The sequence below is a fragment of the Marmota monax genome, unplaced genomic scaffold, assembly GCF_021218885.2.
Source record: "Marmota monax isolate L192 unplaced genomic scaffold, Marmota_monax_Labrador192_F-V1.1 WCK01_AAM20220418_F8-fsc00065, whole genome shotgun sequence".
NCBI classification, from domain to species: domain Eukaryota; kingdom Metazoa; phylum Chordata; class Mammalia; order Rodentia; family Sciuridae; genus Marmota; species Marmota monax.
Window position 1 is genome coordinate 10,175,119 of NW_026694038.1, and position 23,583 is coordinate 10,198,701.

At 46.1% G+C, this 23,583-nt stretch overlaps 1 protein-coding gene across 1 annotated transcript in view; it reads left to right on the forward strand.

Annotated features, from left to right (window-relative positions):
- Positions 1–5,115: 5,115 nt before the first annotated feature.
- The window catches only part of Cdhr3 (cadherin related family member 3), a 63,730-nt gene continuing 45,262 nt past the window's right edge, over positions 5,116–23,583 (forward strand). The window contains 3 exon segments of the mRNA XM_046464170.2: positions 5,116–5,244; positions 14,568–14,770; positions 21,357–21,522. Of these exon segments, the coding sequence (XP_046320126.1) occupies positions 5,199–5,244; positions 14,568–14,770; positions 21,357–21,522 (415 nt within the window). The 5' untranslated portion in view covers positions 5,116–5,198.

Here is a 23,583-nt window from a genome sequence, read left to right on the forward strand (position 1 = left end):
GTGCAGAAGGAGAATGTGGAACACCCCGTCCTGAAGAGTCAGACCCTTCCTTGGCACCCACGTGGTGACAGTGACTGGGGTCAAGTCAGCCATCTACTCAGTCCGGAGCTTTGTGATGGATGGGATTACTGTGTACAAGGCAGCAGACTGACCTGTCTAGAACATTCATGGGCCCACGTCCATGCAAATAAGGGGCCCCAGGCCTGGAAAGGAAAGTCTCAGCTTAATTCCTTCACCCAGTGGGAGAGGCCCTGTTCTCCTGTAAGTGGCCTGCTCTGACCTGAAGGGAGTTTCCTTCTCTTTTCTTCCAGGTATACTGTGGCAAGAGGCAGATTTTTTTTTTCATTGTAATAGTTAATCACTTTTTGAATATGAAAAAAAAAGTATTCTAATGTCCCCAATTCTTTAAGCCGATCATGAGGACTCTGGCTGCTTTAGTTTAAAGAAAACCAACTCCAAGACAGCTGATGGGAAGGGAAGTTCCCTCTGGAACCTACCTCACATCTGAAGGAACTATTCCAAAGAAACCAGAGGCCGATATTTGAAAATAAAAGTGTGACAATACTAGAAGAAGATAGTTGTATAAATTGGAACAACCTCTTTTTCTTACAGTATTTTTCATATTTTTTTCCTTTTTACTTAACAATATATCTGAGAATTCATTTTTAGAAATTTAATTCATAAATATACGCTCGCAAGCTCATTACATATGTTGATTGCATATGTTCAGTGATCTTTATTGCAACATTATTTGTAACAGAAAAAGTTTGGAAACAAAGAAAACATCTATCAACAGGGACTGTATAAATAGTGACTCAACTATAGAAAGGATACTATGCCATTATAAAAAAGAATGAGCTGCTTTAATGTACTGATATGCCAGAATTTCCAAGATCTATTAAGACAAAAAACCTGGGTGAAGTAGAGTCTATGAGAAGCTGCGGTTTGCACTGGAGCAATGGAGATGCAGATGGTATGTGCTTGGTTTGCATAGACTGTCTCTAGGAGGACCACTGTAAGGGTGGTCTCTTTGGGAACAGGGTAGAACAGGAAGACTTACTTACTTTTCCTTGTTTACTCTTTTGAACACTTGGAATTTGGTATCGGGTGCATATTTTACCTAGTTGGAAAAAAAAAAGTGTTTTCTTAAACACTGAGCTCCCCCAGGGATCAGTCAACTAGCAGAATACAGAGGGGGTAACCATGTTATTACAGACCTTGACGCTATTTCTTCCTTAGCCCAGTGGCTTTGTCCTGCCTTTCTCCGGCTCACTCTGCCACTTGCAAACTTCTCAGACGGCTCCACTCCCAGGCTGCAGCTGACTGAAGCCTGCTCTCACTGCCCCTGAGCAGGCCTCAAACACAGCCCCTGGCCCACTTGGTTGTGACTGTGGGATTACCTCTTTGTCTCTGGACAGGTTCAAGGTCTCTGGTGGGACAACGGTGTTAGGATAGACCTGAGGATCTTAGTCCCCAGCCCAGGGCCTGGCACATGGTGGGCTGCCCCGGGAGTGACGGCTGGCCAACTGGATGGATGGAAGAAATGGTGCTTCCAGAGTGTCAGGCAGGTGGCCAGGGAGCCTTTGTCTGTCTTGTTCCTTGCTATAAAGTTAGCGTGGGCAGCAGGGCTTGGCACGTAGACCACAGTCAATATTTGCTGAATGAATAAACAAGTGCCCCACCGAGGGAGAAGGAAGAAGTGAGTAGGTAGCATAAAGATATTTGAGCAAGGAGGCAGAGAGGTTAAGTAGGAGGCCTGTTGCTTGGAGCAGGTGTTCTGGGAAAGCCAATGAAGGCCGCTGGCTGTACACATATGAGGGAGAGGACCACGGGGCCCCCAGCCAAGTGGCATGGACACTCTCCTAAGGGAGAGGGAAGCATTTCCACTCCTCTGAGAAGCTTGGTGCCCTTAGCTTGGCTCTCATTGCTCTGAGTGTGGGCCTGGTCTTCAGGGGGACGCGGGATGTCGGGGTGCTGCAGTGGTGGAGCCTGCCCTAGGATTTAGGTTCCTGCAAGCCTCTGTTCCAGGCTGGATGAAGAGGAACCAGGGATAGAACTTCCCCACAGACACAAAGGCAGTACGGTCCTCTGGCCAGCTGGCCAGTGCCCGAGGACCAACTCAAGGAGCTGAACTGTTGAACATTCGCAGCAAAGCTTCTGTGGTCATGGTCAGTCTGGGTGGTGTCAAGTGCACTGGAGACTGCGTAAGGTGTGTGGGCTGCAAACAACCCATCCACTGGAAAGTGTGTTCCCAGTTCTAAAGTCAACAAATATTCAGAACTCCACTCCTTTGGCACACTAGGCACTTGCTGGTTCCCAGGGGGGTCCCCTGAAATACTTTCAGGGCTGACCCCTGCTAGGCCAGGTAGGACTTAGGAGAAGAATCTCTGGTCCTTCATGGAAGCTGGAGTGGGGCCTTGCTCCAAAGGTTCTGGCCCTGGGTGTGAGCAGCCCCATCCACCAGCTGAGAGCAGGTGGAATAGGGACAGCTTTGTGCTGAAGTCAGGGGCCAGGAAAGCAAGGGGCCCCAGGGATCCCTCAGTCTCTGTGTGATCCTGACCCAGTCGGGGTTCCTGGTGCCGGGACCACGGGATCAGAAGGAGATGGGAACTGACACAAGGCAAAGGCCAACCCCAGTGACGACCACAGCCTCAGGGCTGGAAACAGAAGCTGCAATTACTAGAGAACACACACACACACACACAAACACACACACACACACATCAAAATATGACCCTCCTACTCCCCAGAACCAGGGAGGGCAAGGGAGGAGAGACTCACAAGATCCTGGTGGGAACAGGGTAACATGAAAAATGCTGTGTAGTCAGGCTGAAAATGAAACAGATGTGAGTTTCTTTAATTCAAAGCCTTAATTATTCTGACGTTTTCCATAACTTAATCTGCGCCATCACTTCAGCTTTAATTATGCATAATGAAATGGATTATTTACAGTAACTAATACGACAGGAAAAACGGAGGGGTAAGAATTGGTAACTTGGCAACCGGTGTCTACTCCGCTTTTTTATTGAGCTGGTGCATATTGAACACCTACTATGTTTCAGCCCTTGCAAGGTACTACAGACATCCTACTGGGAAAAATAGTATCGTTGGAAGAAAAAATGCAGGCCAGTTTATTTCACTTTGTTATCTCATCCACTGCTTGCCATCGTTCAATAGAGCTAGCCTTATTTCTACTGATTTATGGAAGTGAACAGACCTGAGATTCAGAAAGGTTTGGTAATTTGCCCAAGGTCACACAGCAAAACCTGTGGGTTTTTTTTTTTCTTGCCATCTATCTACTTCAGACAGAAGCCTGTAGTCTAAACATTCCAAATCTTACTACCCTTCCTGCTTTATACAACTTTTCCTAAGGGGAAAAAAGTTGTCTGTTATTTTAAGTAAGAAAGTGAGTGATCAAAATTGTACTTTTGGAAAATTAACCTGACAGACCTGGTGGGTTGCACTGGTGGCTATGGAGACAATTCAGGTCAGAGGCAAGGACCTTAAACCAGGGTGGTGGCATCGGGATGTTAGAAGGGGCCTGATGACTCTTGGACTTTGTGGGAGGGGAGGAGGACAGCCTTGCTGCCCTGGGTTTGGATAGCAGGGAGCACAGGCTGGCAGTGCCCCTGGGGCAGGTTGCCCACCCCCTGAGCCTTAGATTCCCTAAGGCTATTGCCAACCCTAATTCAGGGCATGTAAACCACAACAGCTTTATTTTTCCTTTATTCACTTTTTCAATGGACCTCTGTTAAATCTCCCTTTCTTGTCTCTTTTAACATCTTACTTTTGTGATGGCCCAGCTACTCAGGAGGCTGAGGCAGGAGGATCACAAGTTTGAGACCAGCCTCAGTAAACTTAGCAAGACCCTCAGCAATACAGTGAGACCCTGTCTCAATTAAAAAAATAAAACAAAAGGGCTAGGGATGTGGCCCAGTGGTAGAGTGCCCCTGGGTTCAATTCCCGGGAACGTGAAAATAAATAAATAATTACCTCTTGCTTTCTGGTCACCATCAGTTATTCATAGCCCACTGCAGTTTAAAGCTTGCATCTCAGACTGGACTTAAATTTCACTTCCTGCCACTGTCCTGTCCCCAGGCTGGCACAGCTGGGGCTGAGACTCTCAAAGTGTGGCATGACTGCCAGCTCCCTTCTCCCTCTCTGCCTTGGGGTGGAAGATGGGGGAGGGAAGGAGGAAAGGGACATTCTACTCAGCTGGCCCTGGCTCTTGTCTCTCTGTTACTGTGGCGGCTCCTCTTGCTCACAAGGGCTAACTGGCAGGTGTTTTGTGCTGGTTTGCCAATGGGGCGTGTGTGAGGTTCTTGAGAGCACCTGTCAGGGACAGAGAGGTTCTGTCTCAACACCCCCTACTCCACTCCTGATGCCAGCCTTGAGCTGCTGAATCCCCCCTCCCAGGGGGCAGCCGTACCATGAAAGAAACAGAGAGACGGTTCCTTCCACAGTCCACAACTATTCTTACTGTTCCCAATAGTGGACAGGCTGCCCTCTACCATCCTTCCTCTGCCCTGCATTGCCCCTCTCCTGAGTGGAGGCTGGAACCCAACCTAAGTCCACTTATTTGTCACTCCTTGTGCCCTGGAGCAGGGCTACTTGGTGCATAAAAACATGGTAAAGGGACAGGCCCCACCATTCCCTAGGGGGCTGAAGCCTCACGACCCTAGCAATCTTCATCCGCATTCTTCTTTAGGGTCTGGAGGGGCCGGGTGATGGCTGGAGTCAAGGGCAGCTCTACCAACACGCGTCTGCCTTGAAGAGAAGCCAGCTCTCGGCTCCTCTCAATTCAGGACAGCAGAAAAATCCCACCTCTGACGACACCTGATTGTGGGAATGACAAGCCTGGTTACAGGACAACTGAGACTATCAGGAGCACGCTGGCTCCCTGCAGAGCCACAGGGTGCATGAGGACTTTTAGGATGGACTGGCTGGAGATTGCCGAGGCCTGGTTGCTGGGCCCCATGGGTACCATGCCATCAGAGAAGCAGGTGATCAAAGAACAAACAGTCCTGTGCTGTTTAGAGTCTCCCTAAGTTACCACCAAAGCCTCTGTTTGATTCCCTGCATGGCAACAAAGGCAGGAGGGGAAGATGAGCCGAGTCTGAGATAGACCTTGGGTGTGAGTCTGGAGTTAGTCCTGGATCCGTGCTGGAGGCGCACACAGGCGGGAGCCGTCATCAAGCATGCGGGAAGCCGTCATCCTCCTGGTCCTCCTGGGTGCCACCTCAGGTGGGAGCTCCATTTTGCTTTGGAACCTTGCAGGGCCTACTTGGTTTGCAGGATACCATGGTGTGATAATGTCTTCCATGGTGGGCTTATCTGCAATGATGAATCAGACGCAGCAGCTTCAGGAGGCCTGGGGGCTGGCACAGGGGGTGCAAGAGAGAGGTGCTCCGAGAACCACCATCTAGTCTGTTCTACAGACTTCACTCTCCCCCGTGCTCTGACTGGCTTGTGCTGGAACTTTCATAGCAGCGATCTGTGCACATGTCAAGTCAGGCTTTATGGAGTTTATGGCTCCTCTCTGGAGCCTTGGGGGACAACCTGAGGCTGGCAAGTCTGGGGAAACTGAGATCCTTAGAGGCCACTGTCTTTGTATGGAGCAAAGAAAACACCTTCTGATAGAAAGAACCAAAAATTCAGCCTAATCCTTCTTATACGCCCCCTCTTTCTTTTTTTTAAATTTGTTTTTAACATTTAGTTTTTAGTTTTCGGAGAACACACTTGTTTATATGTGGTGCTGAGGATCGAACCCGGGCCGCACGCATGCCAGGCGAGCGTGCTACCGCTTGAGCCACATCCCCAGCCCCTACCCCCCTCTTTCTTAATCAAGAGCTTTAAGAACTGGATGATCTTTTTTGATGTTGTCAGTTTGGATTATTGAACTTGAGATTTTTAAATTCTTTTATTTTTGAGTAGGTCGTTTATGCATAATGTATGGAATTCAATCATGTTAATTTGTAGATTAATTTAGGGATCATTTACATCTTGGATGAGTTATGTAGTCAAATACTTAGGGGAGTGTCTGGAACATAGTAAATGCTTAGTAAATGTTAGTGATTATTATTTGTGCAGCTGAGTCTTCCTGACTGAGGAGCAGTGTTCTAGATACTTGTTCAAGTCTTCCTTTGTTTTCCTCAGGAGTATTTTAAGGTTTCCTTCATATAGATATTGCACATTCTGATCATGGCTATTTCTAGTGCTTTCCTTTTTCTATTTTTACATGTGAAGATGGAATCTTTTCTTCCCTTGTCTTTTAACTTATTATTGTATGATATAGGAAATCTATTAGTGCATTATCTCACCATTTATGCTCTTCTTAGTTGATTCACATGCATTTTCCAGGTTTGAAAAGAATGAACATTTCTACTCTTCCTCTCCTATTTTTATACCCTCTATTTCTCCCTCTTATCTAATTGCCAGGCCTATGCCTGCAGACCATTGTTAAATAATAAGAGTGTGCATTTCTGTCCTGTTCCACACTAAACATGATGCTAGCTTTCAGAGCGAGAGAAATGTTTGACATACTAAGGGGTTAGCCTTTGTTCTTGTTTTATTGGGAGTTTTTCTAAATAAAAATGGATTTTTAAGTCAAATGCTTTTTTAATGATCTATGGAAATGACCATTTGATTTTCCTCTTTGATCTGCTAACCGAATAAATGCCTGGGTTTCCTAAAGTGGAGGCTTCCTTCAACTTGGGCTTTCAGACCCTGCAGGGAGCAGGTGGAACTGTGTAGAGAAGCAGTCCTTGAGCAGCCCAGCCTCTTGCTTGAAGTAAACATTGCAGTTTCTGCAGAAGTATGGGCTTTTAGGCCATAATCATTTGAGTTAAGGGGTGACATTTATTGTCACTGTGGCGGGGAGAGTGAGGTTAGGAAGAACCCAGTGCCTCCTACTTGAACACTACCATTTGGATCTTTATTATCAGATGTGTGAGAGGAGCAGATCACAAAGGTATGCAATAAATATTATATATATATAATTTAAAAAGATAATTCTCTGGAGGCTTTCTCAAAATATCCACATCTTCTGCTCATAGTGGGTCCCCAAAGACCATGGATTTTATCATGCTTTTACTTCCACAGTTCAAATCCTAGTTTTGGAAGGGCTATCAGAATGCAAACTCTCCATCTCTCAACTTTTGTGAGTCCAAGTACCTGATCATGACGCTCCTGATATTGCACATTTTTTTGGGGGGGGGCTACTGGGGATTGAACTCAGGGGCACTCAACCACTGAGCCACATCCCCAGCCCTATTTTGTATTTTCTTTAGAGACAGGGTCTCACTGAGTTGCTTAGTGCCTTCCTTTTGCTGAGGTTGGCTTTGAACTCTTCCTGCCTCAGCCTCCTGGGCCACTGGGATTATAGACGTGCACCACCCCACCTGGTGATATGGCGCGTTCTGATCATGTATATTTCTAGTGCTTGAACACTAGGGTGACAGGGGATTCTGGGGGCAAGGGCATACATATCAGCACCTGCCTTCAGCATGCAGGAAGTAGGCATCACTGTACACTCTCAAATAAACTAACATCCTCTCAGGCTTCTCTTCTCTTTCCTCGGGCCCTATGCTTCTTTCGAGGACCAGTTCAAGCCCCACCGCCCTGTGGAGCTGCTCTATCTTGGGAAGAGCCCTCTTCCCACTGCACCCCGGAGCTCCTCTTGCCTGCATGACTGCTGTGTGCCAACCGCTTGGCACAGTGCCCCACACACTCAGTGGCACTCAGCAAAGTTAGCAGGAGCTGTCATTCTGTAATCCATTTGATATGCGCCTGTCCCGGCTCTTCAACCACACTGCCATCCCTGCCATATCAGGTTTAATGTTTACTATTACCTTGTAGGTCCTGAGTGCCACACAGAGGAGACCCAATAAATGTTTGTCATTTCATCAACCACCATGCCTTCTGAATCTAGTGTGGGTTGATTTATTTTTTTCCCCACTTACTGATTACCCCCTCACCAAATGCAGAATTTTAGATTTATTTTTCTGCCTGCTTCATGTTGGCATTTAAAAAAAAATGGAGGCTTTCTCAAAATGTCCACATCTTCTGTGCATAGTGGGTCCCCACATGTGTGAGGCAAGCACTCTATGGCTGAGCCACAACCCCAGCCCCTTCAGTTTGGCATTTAAATTAGCTTCTGTCCTTTTCATCTCCTATTAGGATGAAGGAAATGAAAGTTTCTCTTTGGGAAGGGATCATGTCCCATTCTAATAACAACTTACAAAGAAAGCACCCCTCCCCAGACTGCAAAAAAAAAAAAAAAAAAAAAAGTAGATGAAACTCTCAACTGTATTCATGGGAAAGGGTTGAGACAAAATAGCCTTCTCGAGCTGCCTCAGCACTGAAGAACCACCTGTAATTCTCAGAAGATGAAGGTCCTATTAAAGAAGCCTTGGTGTATTTGAACCCACTGCACTTAGAACCTGTCTACATTTCGAGAAAGTCTCCAGGGGACTAGCTTTTGTATTGCTCTCATGGAAATAGAACATTCCAGGGTTTTTACGGAGAGAAGGGTTCCTCGGTGATGGAGATCTCCATGAACATGCAAAGGTACCAAGCCATCTGCCTGACTTTTGTCCATAGCTGCAAAGCTATGCCTAGTCTCTCCAGGAAGTCCCTGAGCCCATCTTCTGGGCTTGGTACTTTGCTAGGCAATGTCAAGAAGTCAGAAAAAGTCCAAGATTCAATGTCTTATGCCCCTAGAGAAACTAGGTATAACTGTTTCTTAATGCTCTCTTCATTGAAAAAGGCAGGAAGATGCAGTCTATTTCCAGAAAGTCTTTCTCAAACACTGGAGTGAGGGCTCAAGTCCCTGGAACCCACCTGCTTTTCACCTTTGTGGAGCTGGTAAAGGTTTGAAAGAAACCAACCCTTCTCAGATCAGAACCTGAGTGATGTTCCAAGGCAAGCAAATTTTTCTCTTGCCAATTATAATATAGTGCCATGTCCAGAATCATTGCGAGAGTTCTCTTCTTTTCCTCTGTGTCCAATTAAGGGCTCTGGTCTATCAATCTTTTCTGCATGGATCAGCTCTTCCAAAAGGAAAGGCAAGCATCCCATTCAGAAAGTACACATGGCGGAAATGAGAGCAATAGAAAAACGTTGCACATACCCAAACAAACATTCTGTCATCTTTCATAGTTTACTGAATATAGGATTTTCATTTATGGTATCTGGGCTGTAACCATGAGTTCTAGCAGTCCTGGTATGAGCCTGAGTTGTTTTGCTAAAGTTCCTGCACCATGCTGACCCTGATCAAGGCGTGAAGCAATGCTGCTTAGTAATGTGGTTTTGTAACCATGGGTCCTAGGAGTTTCTGCATGGTTTGTACCAGCTTGTAAGCATTGTTTAATTGATAACAGTGAGATTGATGATTTGCACCTGGTCTCACCTAGAACCTCACGAGGCTGTGCTGTTGAGGCTGGTTATATAGCAAGAATGTGCCTACAGCAAAAGAGAAAAAATTCCAGCAGAGGCTCCATTTTGGGTACTGTGTTTCCAAGGTACTTGCTATGTTTTGAATGTGTCTCCCAAAGTTCAGGTCTTAGAAGCAGTTCCCACTGAGAATAGCAATGAGAGATGGAATCTTTAAGAGATGATCAGGTCATTATTGTGGAAGCTAAATGCCATTATGATGGGAGTGGGTTTGATGCTAAGGGAGTGGGCTGGACTTCTCTCACAGAACAGTGCCTTCTGCTACATTATGAAAAAGCAGGAAGGCCCCTCAATTCGGATTTTCCAGCCTCCAGAACTGTGAGCCAAATAAACTTCCATTGCTTATAAATTACCCAGTCTGTGCTCTTCTGTTACTTGCAGCACAAACTAAGATGGCATTTGTGCTTACATCTGTGATTCCTGACCTGACAAAGTGTATCCTGCATGTTCCTTAGAAAAAAAGGGACAACAGGAGCTTACTTCCAGCCCTTCTGGATCTCTTGCTATGAGGCATCGTTCAGAGGTGATTAAGTATCCTCACTTTAATGTTCTTGCTATGTTGTATTTTTTTCTTATAATAAAACTGTAGATTCGCAAAATTATCACTGGGTCCTGGGCAAGTTCACTGGCAGTAGAACCTGTTTAAAAGCCCCTGTTGGTGTGGCACTGCATCCCTGAAAGACAGTTGATAGGGAAGCTCAGGCAGGGCCCAGCCCACTGTCACACAATCAAGTAGCAGCAAAGCCAAAGCCAGAAGCAAGAGCTAATTTCAAGTCCCTTGCTCCTTTCACAACTCTGATTTCTTTTACTACTATTTCGATTAGCTACTAGAGAGTGGCACCTCAGAGAGTGGCACTATTCTCTCTGTGTACTGAAAAGAGGTACAAGTTAGAGCAGCCACATCCCTAGAAGGAGAAGGTGGCCTCACCCCACATCCTGAATCCATGTCACCATTTATGGGGTTGGGGGCCCAGGGCAGTCACATCCTCCCCTGTAACTGAGGCTGAGGAGACCTTGCCTCAACACAGACTCCTGGGAGGAGGCCCCAGGAGCTGTTTCTGGAAAGTCAGTGATTCAGGGGAAACAAGTGAGCACGTCAAGCACCCAGATCTCAAGCACAAGAGACAAGCTGCAGTGGGCTCAGGGACCGATACTAGATCTCCTGCAGGCCTTTTCTTTTTCAAAGTGTAACCTTCAAGCAATTCTAATTTGAGCATTAGTTAAGATTCATGTGTAAGTCAAATTCCATTAAACCCTCATTCCTGCTCTTCAGTATTCAGACCATAAAATAAAGCCTTCTGGAAAAGTGCAGTGTCTTCCAAAGACCTGGCCCTTGGCCTCTAACCTGCCCTCTGCCACTGCTCAGTGGGGTGCTTTGGGTACACAGCTCAAACTTATCTGTGTAATGAATGGATTGACCATTTTTGAACACTGCATCTTACTAATTGCTCTATTTATAGCACGAGTCACTTTTTAAATTATTGCTATTGCTATTACTAGTACTTTTTTTTAAAAGCAAAGAAGCTGGAAAAACTGGGTATTTAGATTGCAGTGGGTCTACCTTTCTTATCAGTATCCACAGAATGTCTGCCTTAAAGCTTTTGGATTCAGGTGCACAATCCTGGAACACACAACTGTACCCTGGGAAGAGAGGTCACCAGCCAAGTAGAACATTACCAGCAAGAATGTCCACAGAATGGGCATATCCAAGGACAGTTTGGCTCTAGCCACATGTGGAGCAAACAGTTTTCAATACAAATTGCTTGAGGTCAAGGGATCTATCCACTTCTCCTTCCAAAATATCTCCCTCACTACAAAAATGACCATTCCAGGAAAACTATGAAAAGATATATATATATATATATATATATATATATATATATATATATATATATATATATATATATACCACACACACACATACATACATACAAGGAGGCAGTATAGAGCTGTCCTTGAGTCAGATGTCTTGTGTTGGAATGCTGGTGTTCTTTCATGACATTAGTCTCCCAGACATAGTAATGCCAAAGTCATGATCAATGCAACAAAACCAAGGGATACTCTCCCAGCAGAGCAAACCAGAACTGTCAGCAGACAATATATGGGGATGACAGCTTCTCGGTTTCCCTCAGCTCCTCAAAGGGAATGCATCAAGTTTGGTGGCCATGAGAATCTGCCTATACAGGGCGAGGCTGTAGAAAAATCCAACTGGAGCTTAGCAAGCTGCTTATCCATGAATCCCCAGCAAGCTCATTTCCCAGCCCAATTCTTTATGTTATTCTAACAAACAAACAAACAAACAAAAAAACCAGCCTCTTGTAGATCACATCATCCAGATTTAGCATCCAGGTGGAAGGTCCAATTTCTTATCAAGCCCTGGAGCCATGTTGCTGCAGTGTTCCCAAGTGACAGAATAACTACTGTGTGTCCCAGGTACATGGCTGTGTTGCAGATACAGAGCAACAGACTCTGTGGTAGGTATGGACTGTCAGTTATCTACAAGATCCAGAGGCAGGAAGCCAAGCCCACCACAGTCACTTACTGAGTGTGTGATGACTTCAGGTATGTTGGGAGTAGACGCCATAGGTAGGAAAGCCCCTGGCACTGTGCCTGGTGAGGTGAGGTTTGGTAAATACAGGTGGTTAATTGCTTCAATCTGTTCATTTGGGTGGGGCAGGCTATTCATAAAAATAAAAAATAAAAAATTTTAAAGTAGCAAGTTATGTCTTTGCTCCTCAATGGAGGGGCACAAGTCACTGGGGCGCAAGGAGGGGTGGAAAGGAGTACGGGCAAGAAGATGGGGCCCTAGAAAATTAAGTGCCAATCTCTGATTCTGCTGTGGTTGCCCTTGTCTTGCTAAGCAGTGAGGAAACTGTCATGAACAGCTTGGGGGGTGCCCTGGTGAGTTTTGCTTGTGGTCAAAAGAATGTGAGCACGTTAGGCCTAAAAACTTTGTCCAACCAAAGGGATTCATTACTCTGCTCATTTTGAAAAACTCTTCATAGAAGCATTTCATCTCTAAATATTCCAGCCATACTCTTTAGCTCCTGGTTTTTATTGCAAAACTGCTATTATATCAGAGTCAAGGTAAATAGATGTAAAAAGCTACTCATAACCACATCACCCGAAACCTCGGCTGTTTGCATGTGTGAGTCCTTACACAGTCCCTGCGTATAAAGCGTGATAATTCTGTGAGCAAAAATAAAAAGTATGCATTTTAATCTCTAAGCTGAAAGTTTGTATTCATGATGTGCTTCTATTTCAATTTTTCTCACACTTCCATGTATTCCTCTGCATCCCTCCCTTGCTGAAATAAAAGCATCCCCTGATAAAGCCAAACCTTTCCCCAGGACTTGACTGTCTCTAGAATCTTCACACCTTTCAGTAGGACAGATCCTTCTACTGTCCCTCCTTACCCCTTTGTCTCCTACCATTCTGGGAGTTTGGATCCCAGTGGCAGATGGTGGTCAAGAAGGGGAAGCTGACTGGGAAGTAGGACCTCAGCGTAAGTCTTGGCTTTGTTATTTGTTATTTGCTATGTGACTTTCCACTAAGCTTCCCCATCTGTAAAATGATAATATTAATACCTATCTGAGAGGGGTGGGTTTTTCTGGGTGGTGGGGGTACTAGGGATTAAATTCAGGGGCACTCAACCACCGAGCCACATCCCCAGCCCTATTTTGTATTTTATTTAGAGACAGGGTCTCACTGAGTTGCTTAGTGCCTCATTGTTAAGGCTGGCTTTGAACTCATTCATGATCCTCCTGCCTCAGCCTCCTGAGCTGCTGGGATTACAGGCGTGCGCCACAGCGCCTGCCGGAGAGGGGTGTTTTTGAGAAGTAAATGAAGTAAAGGATTTTTCATTATACACTTATTTAGAACATTGGGGAAATGGTCATTGGATTTATTTCCTAGGGCTGCAGTGACCAATCACCTCAAATTGGGTGGCTTAAAACACTTTTCTCTCACATAGTTCAGGAGACCAGAAATCCAAAATCAAGGTATTGGCAGGGTTAATTCTTTCTTGAGGCAAAATCTGTTCTGTGCCCACCTCCACCTTGCTTCTGCTGATTGCTTTTTATTCCTTGACTCGTATCTGTATCTTTCCAATCTCTGCCTCTGTTATTTCATGGCCTTCCTGTGTCTCCGTGTCCTGCTTCCACACAAGGACACCAGTCTTGGGGTTAGAGCCCACACTAATCCAATATGCCTTCCTTTTAACTTTACTAATTACATGGGTGAAAACTCCATTTCCGAATCTTTGGGGGGAATTACTCAGTCCAGGACAGTCACAGAAACTAGGAAAGCCTGAGAGAATGGGGTCTCCACTGGCTCTCTCTGTGCTGGTCAAGTCTCACAGAGTATCACGAGTGTCTTAGAATGGTTCCAAGCCTTTCTTGGAAGAAATACCCTTTCTCTTAAATTAAAAAGGGGCTTGTGTGTCACACAGCCTGAGGCAATCCACATTCCCTTGCTTGATTCTCATTTTCTCCTCTGTGAAAGGGAGTTAATCAATCACCCAAGAAGTGCTGATGGACTCCCTACATGATGTCCAACAACATGGCACTAACAATGACAAAAAATTGCCGTTGAGATGGCTGGTGGATGTGGAGAGGTCACCCATGAGGTTGGAATTGTCTAGTCATACACACTCGATTCTCAGATGACCTCATAAATTGAACACTGCTGCGGAGACGGAAAACAAAATTACAAACTGCAAGAGAGAGAGAGAGAGAGAGGGTGTCCTTACCACACTAGGGCCTTCAAGGCGGCAGGGGCTGGGGAAGGTCCTCTCTCCTTAGATATCACATTTTTCTTTTCCTTAGCTCTTCATAAAAACGGGTGTGAGGAAGAAGAAGAAGAAAAGTAGGGAGACAAGAGAAAAGGCAGCAGCTTCACTGACTGAAGGACAGAGCAGATTGCTGGGGTTGTTCCTCGGTTCCCAGAAGGTCTCACATTTCCTTTTCTAGCACTTGGCAGCAGCATTTGTTCTTGGGGAGTGACCAAGTCTCATCACTGCCGTGAACTAAAGCCACAAACCAAGTTGATAAGCCCCCTGTTCCCAGCAAAAAGCTCTGTGCTCATGTCGTTTTGTGTCTTTTTTAAATCCACAGGAGGAGGGACCTTACATCTAATCCACTTACCTGCCACAAGCAACGTGGCAGAGAATTCCCCACCTGAGACTTTGGTGCACAAGTTTTCTGTGAATTTGTCAGTATCATTGTCACCTGTGATCCCAGGATTTCCCCTGATAATCAACTCCAATCCCCTCACTGAAGCCTTCAGGGTGAACTGGCTGTCGGGCACTGACTTTGAGGTAAGCTGCCTTTCACCAGCTCCACCCACAGGGAGTCATCTGCAAAGGGGTGGTCCTGAGATGGGGAGGGCTGGCAGTTCAGATCAGTGATCCTTTTCCCTCATTCCCTTGTTTAAACTCCCCTCTATAAGATCCAGTTGTCCTATTTGGGGCATCCTAGCCAGCACCCCCTGTTCCTGATGCCTCTGTAGCCTTTGGACCTTCTTTCTCCATTGAATGCAGTCCCCATGAGCACTGGGAAATTTGTTAGGAAAGGAAGGCTTGTTTCTTTCTGGTGTGTGTGTGTGTGTGTGTTTGTGTGTTTGTGTGAGTGTGTGTCACTGGGGATTGAACCAAGGGGCTCTTAACCACTGAGCCATATCCCCAGCCCTTTTCTATTTTATTTAGAGACAGGGCCTTGCTGAGTTGCTCAGGCCCTCGCTAGGTTGCTGCAGCTAGCTTGCTTGAACTCATGATCCTCCTGCCTCAGCCTCCTGAGTCACTGGGATTACAGGTGTGCACCACCACAACCTTCGAAGGATTGTTTCTTACTGCCAACAAGCCACATGACATCAGGTGTTAGGTGTACTACACTAAATCCTTTGGGTTTGATAGTTTGGGTATTAAGGTCTTTAAAAACCAGGCTCTGATGATTTTGGGTCAACTGATTTTGCTTTTCCGTGATTCTGTGAGTTTTTTAGAAGGAAATCTAAAAGTGGGTTTATTTAATATGCAAGGCATAGGCCCTTTAATAAAATATAAGTCTCAATATCCACCTCTAATGTGCAACTGTTTCCTCTTGGGTAACTGAGACAATAGTTCAAGAGCTGTGCCACTGTTACTGCTTTCTTGCTCTTTATTTTTTCCTTCAGTGCTGGAGATTGAACCCAGGGCCTTGCTCATACTAGACAAGTGCTCTGCCACTGAGCTACAACCCGAGCCCTGTTGCTGTTTTTCAGTTTGTCATTTGAGTCTTTCTCAAAGTTGTCACTTCCCCACAGGGAGGACCAACTTGCTGGTTGTATGCTTTACACTCCAGGGTCTTCTCAGGATGCCTTTAGCGTCTAGGTGTCTGGATTTGCCCAGGCTTTGATACTCCACACCCTGATCCCCTTCCTCAACTGGCCTAGGAACCTCCTGCAATTCTATCCTCAGCCTTGCCATTGGTCCTTGGGGTCTTTGTGGGACCCAGTGGGCTCTGGCCTGCCTGGTCTAGGCTGGGCTGCTTCTGTGAGGCACCTACGGGGTGTTCTTAAGGCAGCTCATCATCAGTCACTAGTAGAGCTTTCCAGAAGTTTGCAGATCTGCTCTAGAGCAGGTCTGCAGAACCTATAACTTGAGGTCAGTGCCCAGGCTTCTGGTACTCTGGTCACCCCAGGACAGGGCTCTCTGGTATGGTCAGTCTTCACTTCAGCATCCTCCCTGCATTGTCAGGCCCAGATGCCAGTCCTGTGACTTAACTGCCTGCCTACCTACTCCCTTGATAGCTGGCTTGTCTTCAACAGCTGCTGCCTTCTGTTCCCGTCAGTCTTGCCAACCGTTTACACTTACAGAGCACGTCACACATGCAAACACTATTGAAAGTGTGTTTATAGGTGCTTGCCCTTGTGATCCCCAAAACAACCTAGTGACTGTGTCTGTAGTATTAGTCTCTTTTGCAGATGAGGAAATGAAGCCTGGAGAGTTTAAGTAATTTTCCCTGGGTGGCACAGCTAGTGGGCAGCTGAGCTGAGATGGGAAACCAGGCCGTCAGGCTTCAGAGCTCTCATTATTTCTTAAAACAGCTTTGTTGAGATACAATCCACACAGCATATTATCCACTTATTTAAATTGTACAATTCAGTGGTCTTTTGTATACTTACAGAGTTGTCCAACCATCACCACACTCTAATTTTAGAAAATTGTCATTATCCCAACATAAAACTATATCCTCATTAGCAGTCACTCTGTATTCTCCTGTTCCCCGTCGCTGGCAACCACTAATCTACTTTTTGTCTTTACAGATTTGCTTGTTCTGGACATTTCATATGAACAGAATGCATGTGGTCTTTTGTGACTGGCTTCTTTTGCTTAGCATAAAGTTTCGAGGGCCACCCATATTGCAGCATGTATCAGTACTTCCCTCTTTTATGGCTGAATAATATTCCATTTTATAAGTATATGCCACATGTTGTTTATCCATTCTTCAATTGACAGACATTTGGGTTGTTGCCCCTTGAGAGTTCTCATTCTCAGCCCTGTGGTCTGCTGTCTTTAATGATACTTCTCTTCCTTCACATTTGCATAAAGCTTCCCAAGAATATTCACATTCTTGATCTCCTGATTTTTACAATTAATAACAGTATTTCAAAGTTTTAATTCTTATTTTAGATATAATGCAGAGACAGTGAGTTTAAATGATTTTTTTTTCAAGACACGGCCATAAAAGATGGGATAAGAACTTAGCTCAGAGCTGAGCACAGTAGTTTACACCTATAATCCCAGCAGCTCAGGGGGCTGAGGCAGGAGGATTGTGAGTTCAAAGGCAGCCTCAGCAAATTAGTGAGGTCCTAAGTAACTCAGTGAGACCCTGTCTCTAAATAAAATATTCAAAAGGGCTGGGGATGTGGCTCAGTGGTTAAGTGCCCCTGGGTTCAATCCCCAGTACCAAAAAAAAACAAAAACAACAACAAAAAAAAAAACCCAAGAAGAAGAAGAAGAACAACAACAACAACAACAACTTAGCTCAGGTGTTCAGGTCTTCTTTCCCAACCCCAGGCTCGGTCTCCTCTTTTGTTGTGCATATTGATGGCCATTTTGGTGAGCTTCCAAATCCTTCCTCATGGAGTAGGTATGCTCTTTCCACATTTCGTGTGATTTAAGCAGGGCAACCAATCAAGGAAGAATTCCCTCCTATCCCCAAACTCTTGAAATGGCAATGTCTTAGCCCTTCAGCGAACTTAGGCTCAAGTATTTGTTGCATTATCCCTGTGCTCTCTGGGCACCATGCCCTGCAGCTGCCCAGACCCTTGCTTTAGTATGAGGATGGGCTTCTTCCTGGAAACCACTCAGCATCGTCAGTGAGCCCATGAGTCACTCCTGCCCCCTTCCAGGCACGGTAATGCCGTCTCCGTGAAGGAACCTGGCTCCTGCTTGGGTTCTCTCCACACTCTGGAGGCTGATGGCCAGAAGTCTGGTCACTGATGGCCTTGCGACTCAGTCATGTCTTCTGAGGGTAAGCTCTGAGTTGTGCCAGAGGCCAGGTTTCCCTGCTTTGAGACACAGCTGCCAGGACTTCTCAGGTGGGGGGGGATGTGAGTCAGCAACCCACATTGACAGAACATTTACCATATGCCAGGAATTTCCAGAATGTTTTATGGTTTCATTCATTTACTGTTTACAATAATGCTATGGAGTCCTTTACTGTTTTATTTGCAAGTTAAAGATGGGAAAACTGAGGTATGGCTGACTCCAGGAATCCTTGTTCATGGCCCCCATGCTGTGCTGGCTCACTATCGCCAGCAAGAGAGGTGTCAGCCTTAGTCAGCCACAAGCGGCTGATCCTGGGTGGAGGGATTTTCTCCTGCAACAGCACCCTGAAGGATAGCTCTGAGAAGCCAGTAGCTGGGAAGACAGGCGCTCTCCAGGGTCCTGCACCTGCCACACTTTCATCTGTTCATCTCTTTTCCCATCTATTTTTTTTATTTGTGAGGGGTGTTACCAGGGATTGAACTCAGGGGCACAGGACCACTGAGCCACATCCCCAGCCCTATTTTGAATTTTATTTAGAGACAGGGTCTCACTGAGTTGCTTAACTCCTCGCTGTTACTGAGGTTGGCTTTGAACTCGTGATCCTCCTGCCTCAGCCTCCTGAGCCTCTGGGATTACAGGTGTGTGCCACTGCTCCTGGCTAGTCCTGAATTTTAAAATTTTGCTTATTTATTTTGTGATGCATGCTAGGCAAGCATTGTACTACTGAGCTAAATCCCCTTGGCCATGAACATTTGCTCAGCTTTGTCCAGGATGACTTCAGATTTAACATACTCTGTAGTGGCTTGCTTGCAACCAAATCAAGGGGTCGCCACTGTCAGATGTGAACTTAGGAGAGTCCCTTCCCCTGTCTTAGTGTCTTTGAATGTAAAATGGAGTGGGGTGGGGGGTTTACCTTTCACAATTGTTAGCATAAATAAAATGTTCCACAAAATAGCTTGAAAAGATGCTAACAAGAACAAAAATAATTTTTTCCTTTGTCTGGATAGCAAGACAATTATTTTGGTTCCAAGATATAAAGTTTTTGAGCCCTTTTTTGAGTGGTTAATTTGCTTGCTCTAGATTGTTAGAGTTGGTTCTCAAAGAGAAGGTGGCAATAAGTAATATTTAGGGAAGAGATCCATCCCAGCTCGGGATGCAGGAAGCTAGGGTATCAATCAGGAAAGCAGGTTGACCATCTTAACAGAGGGTCCTGCTCTGGGGAACATACATTTTAAAAAAACTGTTTTTTTTTTTTTTGTTGTAGTTGGACACAATGTTTTTATTTATTTATTTTTTATGTGTTGCTGAGGATCCAACCCAGTGCCTCACATGTGCAAGGCAGGCACTCTACCACTGAGCTACAGCCCCAGCCCGAATGTACATTTTTGATGGCCTCATGTTGATAAAAGTCAGCATTAGCAAGATATTAGTTCTGAGCCAGGCAAGGTTCTACGGACTTCTCATGGATTAGCTCATTCGTCTTCACCCTATATAATGTGATTTTAGCCCCCATTTTATAAATAGGGAAACTGAGGCATGGAAATAATGGGAAGGCTGAGCTCTAAAATCAGTCAGTCTGGCTCTAGAGTCTGTGATTGTGACCCCTGTGTCATGCTGCCTGACCTTCTATATGTAAAACAGAGAGACCACGTCACCTCCATTTAAGTGGCTACCAGATTGACCCTGCACAATATGGACACAACCTCTCTTCTCTCTCAACTCTTTGTGTATTCTTCCTCCACTGAGGGACGCATTCACATCTGAGGTTGTCTTCTCCACTCTTAACCAGGCCAGATCTCGCAAACACAATACCCACCACCTCCTCCGTGCAGCCTTCTCTGACCACACACAGCTCATGACGAATCGTCTCCCAATCTTCCATAGGACCCTGGCCTGGCTCTTTGTTATAATACTACATATTATACTTCAGCTCTTTAACTAGGGCGAGGGATATTTCCCTAATTATCATCACTTGGAAGCAAAATCAGGGGAAGGGAAAGCAACTCTCCCAAGGTCACATGGAAGTTTGGTGGTGGGAATGGAATTGCAGCCAGGTGCTCTCCCACTGCAGGATGCTGAATAGCTTACCACCTGGCCCCAGTCACATTGGTAGCCAAAAGTTCTGTTAGGACCCGTTGTGGATATATAAGAAATTTAGTCCTTGTTATCTGTCTTCATCTGATTTCTGCTACTATAACAGAATAGCACAGACTGGATGATTTAAAAGAGAAGAAATTTATTTCTCATAGTTCTGGTGGCTGGGAAGGCAATGTCAAGATGCTGGCATCTGGGCTGCGGATATAGCTCAGTTGGTAGAGTGCTTGCCTTGCATGCACAAAAAAAAAGATGCTGGCATCTAGTGAGGGCCTTCTTTCTGGGACATGACGTGGCAAAAGTACCTGCATGGTGAGAGAGCACTCAAGAGAGCAGGAGGGTGGGACAGGAAGCCCAGAAAGCCATGGTAACGAGGGCATCAATCCATCTAAGAGGTGGACCCTCGTGCTCTAATCTCTTACAGGACCCACCTCTCAATATCGTTATAGTGGCAATCACACTTCAAGTTAAGTTTTTATGGGCTATTCAAACCATAGCAATGTCTCAAAGGGCTGTGAGCTTTGTAGGAGTTCCAGGGGCTAAGCTGATGGCAGAATGTGCCTATAGATGTAAGAGGTCTCAGACCAGCCCCAGTTAGCAGGACCCCCCCACACGGACCCCAAGCGATCCTGCTGGCAACAGCTCTTAATTCTGGTGATGAATCTCTGGTCCTGCCTCTTGATGTTGCTATCCTGCCTCCAAAATACTAATAGTGCAGAGTACAACACTTCCTGACAATGGAAGGATGTGGGGGAAGTCGCAAGAAGAGGGAACAGTCTGTTGATTAAGGAAATATTCCTTCTATGTGCAGATGTATCCTTCTCCTCTTGCTCATTCTTGCTTGTGGCCTTAGGACAATTAGAGTGGAGTGACAAGTTGAGCCACAGCTGGGGGGCAACCCCAGGGAAGGGCAGCATCCTTTCTTAAAGATGAGAGACAATCCGACTGTATTCAGGGTACCTACAGGACTTTTCTAGAAGCCTACTCCCAAAGTATGGTAGGGGTTTAATTCTCAGGCTTTCCGTCTCTGGTGAATTGCACCAGGATGTCTCCTGGATATTTTTCTTTCCTGTGAAAAGCAGCCGCATGCACAGGAGCCTTCAGTGTGGAGTGTCATGGGACTTACATTGAGAGCACTAAGACAAAACAACCGTTTCCTCTGGCAGCAAGTGAAAAATGGTCTTCAGGATGCTGGTTGCTTCCTTGCTAGTAAGGACCCTTTGCAAATGTGCGTGTGAAAAATCAGACCTTCTTTCACTAAGAATTTTTCATTTTGTTTTAGGTTGTCACCACTGGGGAGGAACAGCTAGATTTTGAAACAGGACCAAACATATATGACTTGCAGATTTATGTTAAGGATGACGTGGGTGTCACAGACCTGCAGATCCTGACTGTTCAGGTAACAGATGTGAATGAGCCTCCTCGGTTTCTAGGAAGGTTGGCAGAAGGTAAGATATACCAGAGTGTGCAATGCAGCCCAGACGGTGGCATCAGGGAGGACCCTGGAGGACAGAGAAAAACAGAAAAAAAAAAACAAAACAAACAGCTGTTTTCTTGGAAAAGGCAGCTGCTTAACAAGCAGGGAATAGATGAAATATCCTCCGGCTCAGCATGCCCAGTCACAGTATCCAGCCGTTTACCAAGCCCTCCATAGCCACGGTTTCTCTTGGCCCCTTCCCTGTCCTATGGAGGAAACTGAGGCTCAGGGACCTCAAGAGGGTCATTCTAGAGGACCCTGGGCCAGGCCCATCACAGGCTTGTCACTGTGTTGCAGTCGGTGACTGACTTGCCCCTTCTTCCCATGGACTCTTCTCCTAGATGGCACTGAGTGTTCAGGGTCTGCCACAGAGTGGGGACAACATAAGGGTCCCCACTTATGTTGGAACAGGGGAACCTCCTACCTGTTCTCTCCAAGCTGGTGGCTTTGATCACCACCTGAACTCTGACACCCTCAAGTCTCTAATTTGAGTTAAGGTTCTTGGCAGAACTTCTCACTGAAATGTCTGCCTGTCTTATCTGTCATCACCCAGATGTCTAATGGACTTCCCCAACTTAGTGTACCCCCAAACCAAGTTCCTGACTCCCACTCCTCCCCGCCTCACCCTAGTCTGCTTCCCCGGTGTCTCTTCCAGCTTAGTTAATAGCCACTCTGTCCTTCTGGTTGCTTGGGCCAATATCTTCAGTCACCCCTCCCTGGCTTTCACAGCCAACATCCAATCCACCAGGAAATCTTCCCAGCTTCCAAATACATCCAGATCCAACCAGCATCTGCACCCCACCAACAACACGGTCCAAGTCACAGTTGTGTCTCACCTGGATGATTGCCAGGGTCCCCCAGCTGGCCACCTGGCTTCTGCCCCATCCCTCTCCCTGGGCTCACTCCAGTGGATTCTCCAGACAACAGCCAGAGGGATCCTGTTAAAATATCAGTTAAAGCAAATCTGAAAACACTGTGAGAACTTCTCACCTCATTCAAACAGACAGCCAGAGTCTCAAGGCCCCGTCCAAACTGGCAAGCCCCCTGCTACCCCAACACTGCCCATCAGCCTCTTCCCTCCTCTTCCTCCCCCTCCCCAGCTGGACCCTGCCATAGCTGCTCTATTTGAAATTGCAAGGCACCTCTGAGCACTCCCTTCCCTGACTTTGCTCCGTACCATTGCTCCCTAACATACACCTATTTTTTCTGCACAGATTTTATTATCCATATCTTCCCACTGGAATGCAAGCGCCTTGAAAACAGGGTTTGGTCTGTCTGTGAACTATTGTCTTTCCAGTGTCTAGATCAGCCTTTGGGACATTCAAAGCACCATTTATTTTATTTTATTTTTAACAAAAGTATGAACAGTGACGAAAGTGAAGGAAAGTTCTGCTCCTGTTCCTCTCCTCTGGGATTAGCTGAGGTGACGTCATAGCTTGTCTGAGCCTCATTTGTAAAGTGTCAATAACATGGAAAGAATAGTTACAATATCTTCTTCATAGGGCTGTTATGAAGATAAAATTTATGTTAGGTCCTCAGCACAGTGCACCTCAAATGTTGTTTGAGGTGTTGCTTTTAATAATATTAGTCACTTCTTAGAGCAGGGTTGTGGGGCCCCTCAGGCAGGCCAGGCAATGTGGCCCTGCGTCCATTAGCCAAGATGATCTCTGAGAGAAACTAGATAAGGTACTTGGCCTTTTCCCTGAGCCTCTGCACCTTCCACCTCTTCTCAGTCCCACCAGAGACCCCTCGTTGAGAAGCTCACTTCTGCTGAGATGCCAAGTGCACGTCAAGGGGTCGCTTAGCACAGCTGAGGAACTCTATGCACATTGCAGTGGGTGGGGACCTGGAGCAGTCCCACGCTGGAGGCTCCTACCTGTGGTTCTTCCCAACCCTGCTCAGCAAGCAGCACCTGGTCACTCTCCGTGGAGGAGATCGGTGATGGCTCGACACCATAGCATTTTGTCAGTTCCCATAGATGGCTCGGCACATGCTCGCTGGCCAGTGGTCTTCCTCGTGGCCTGGGATATTG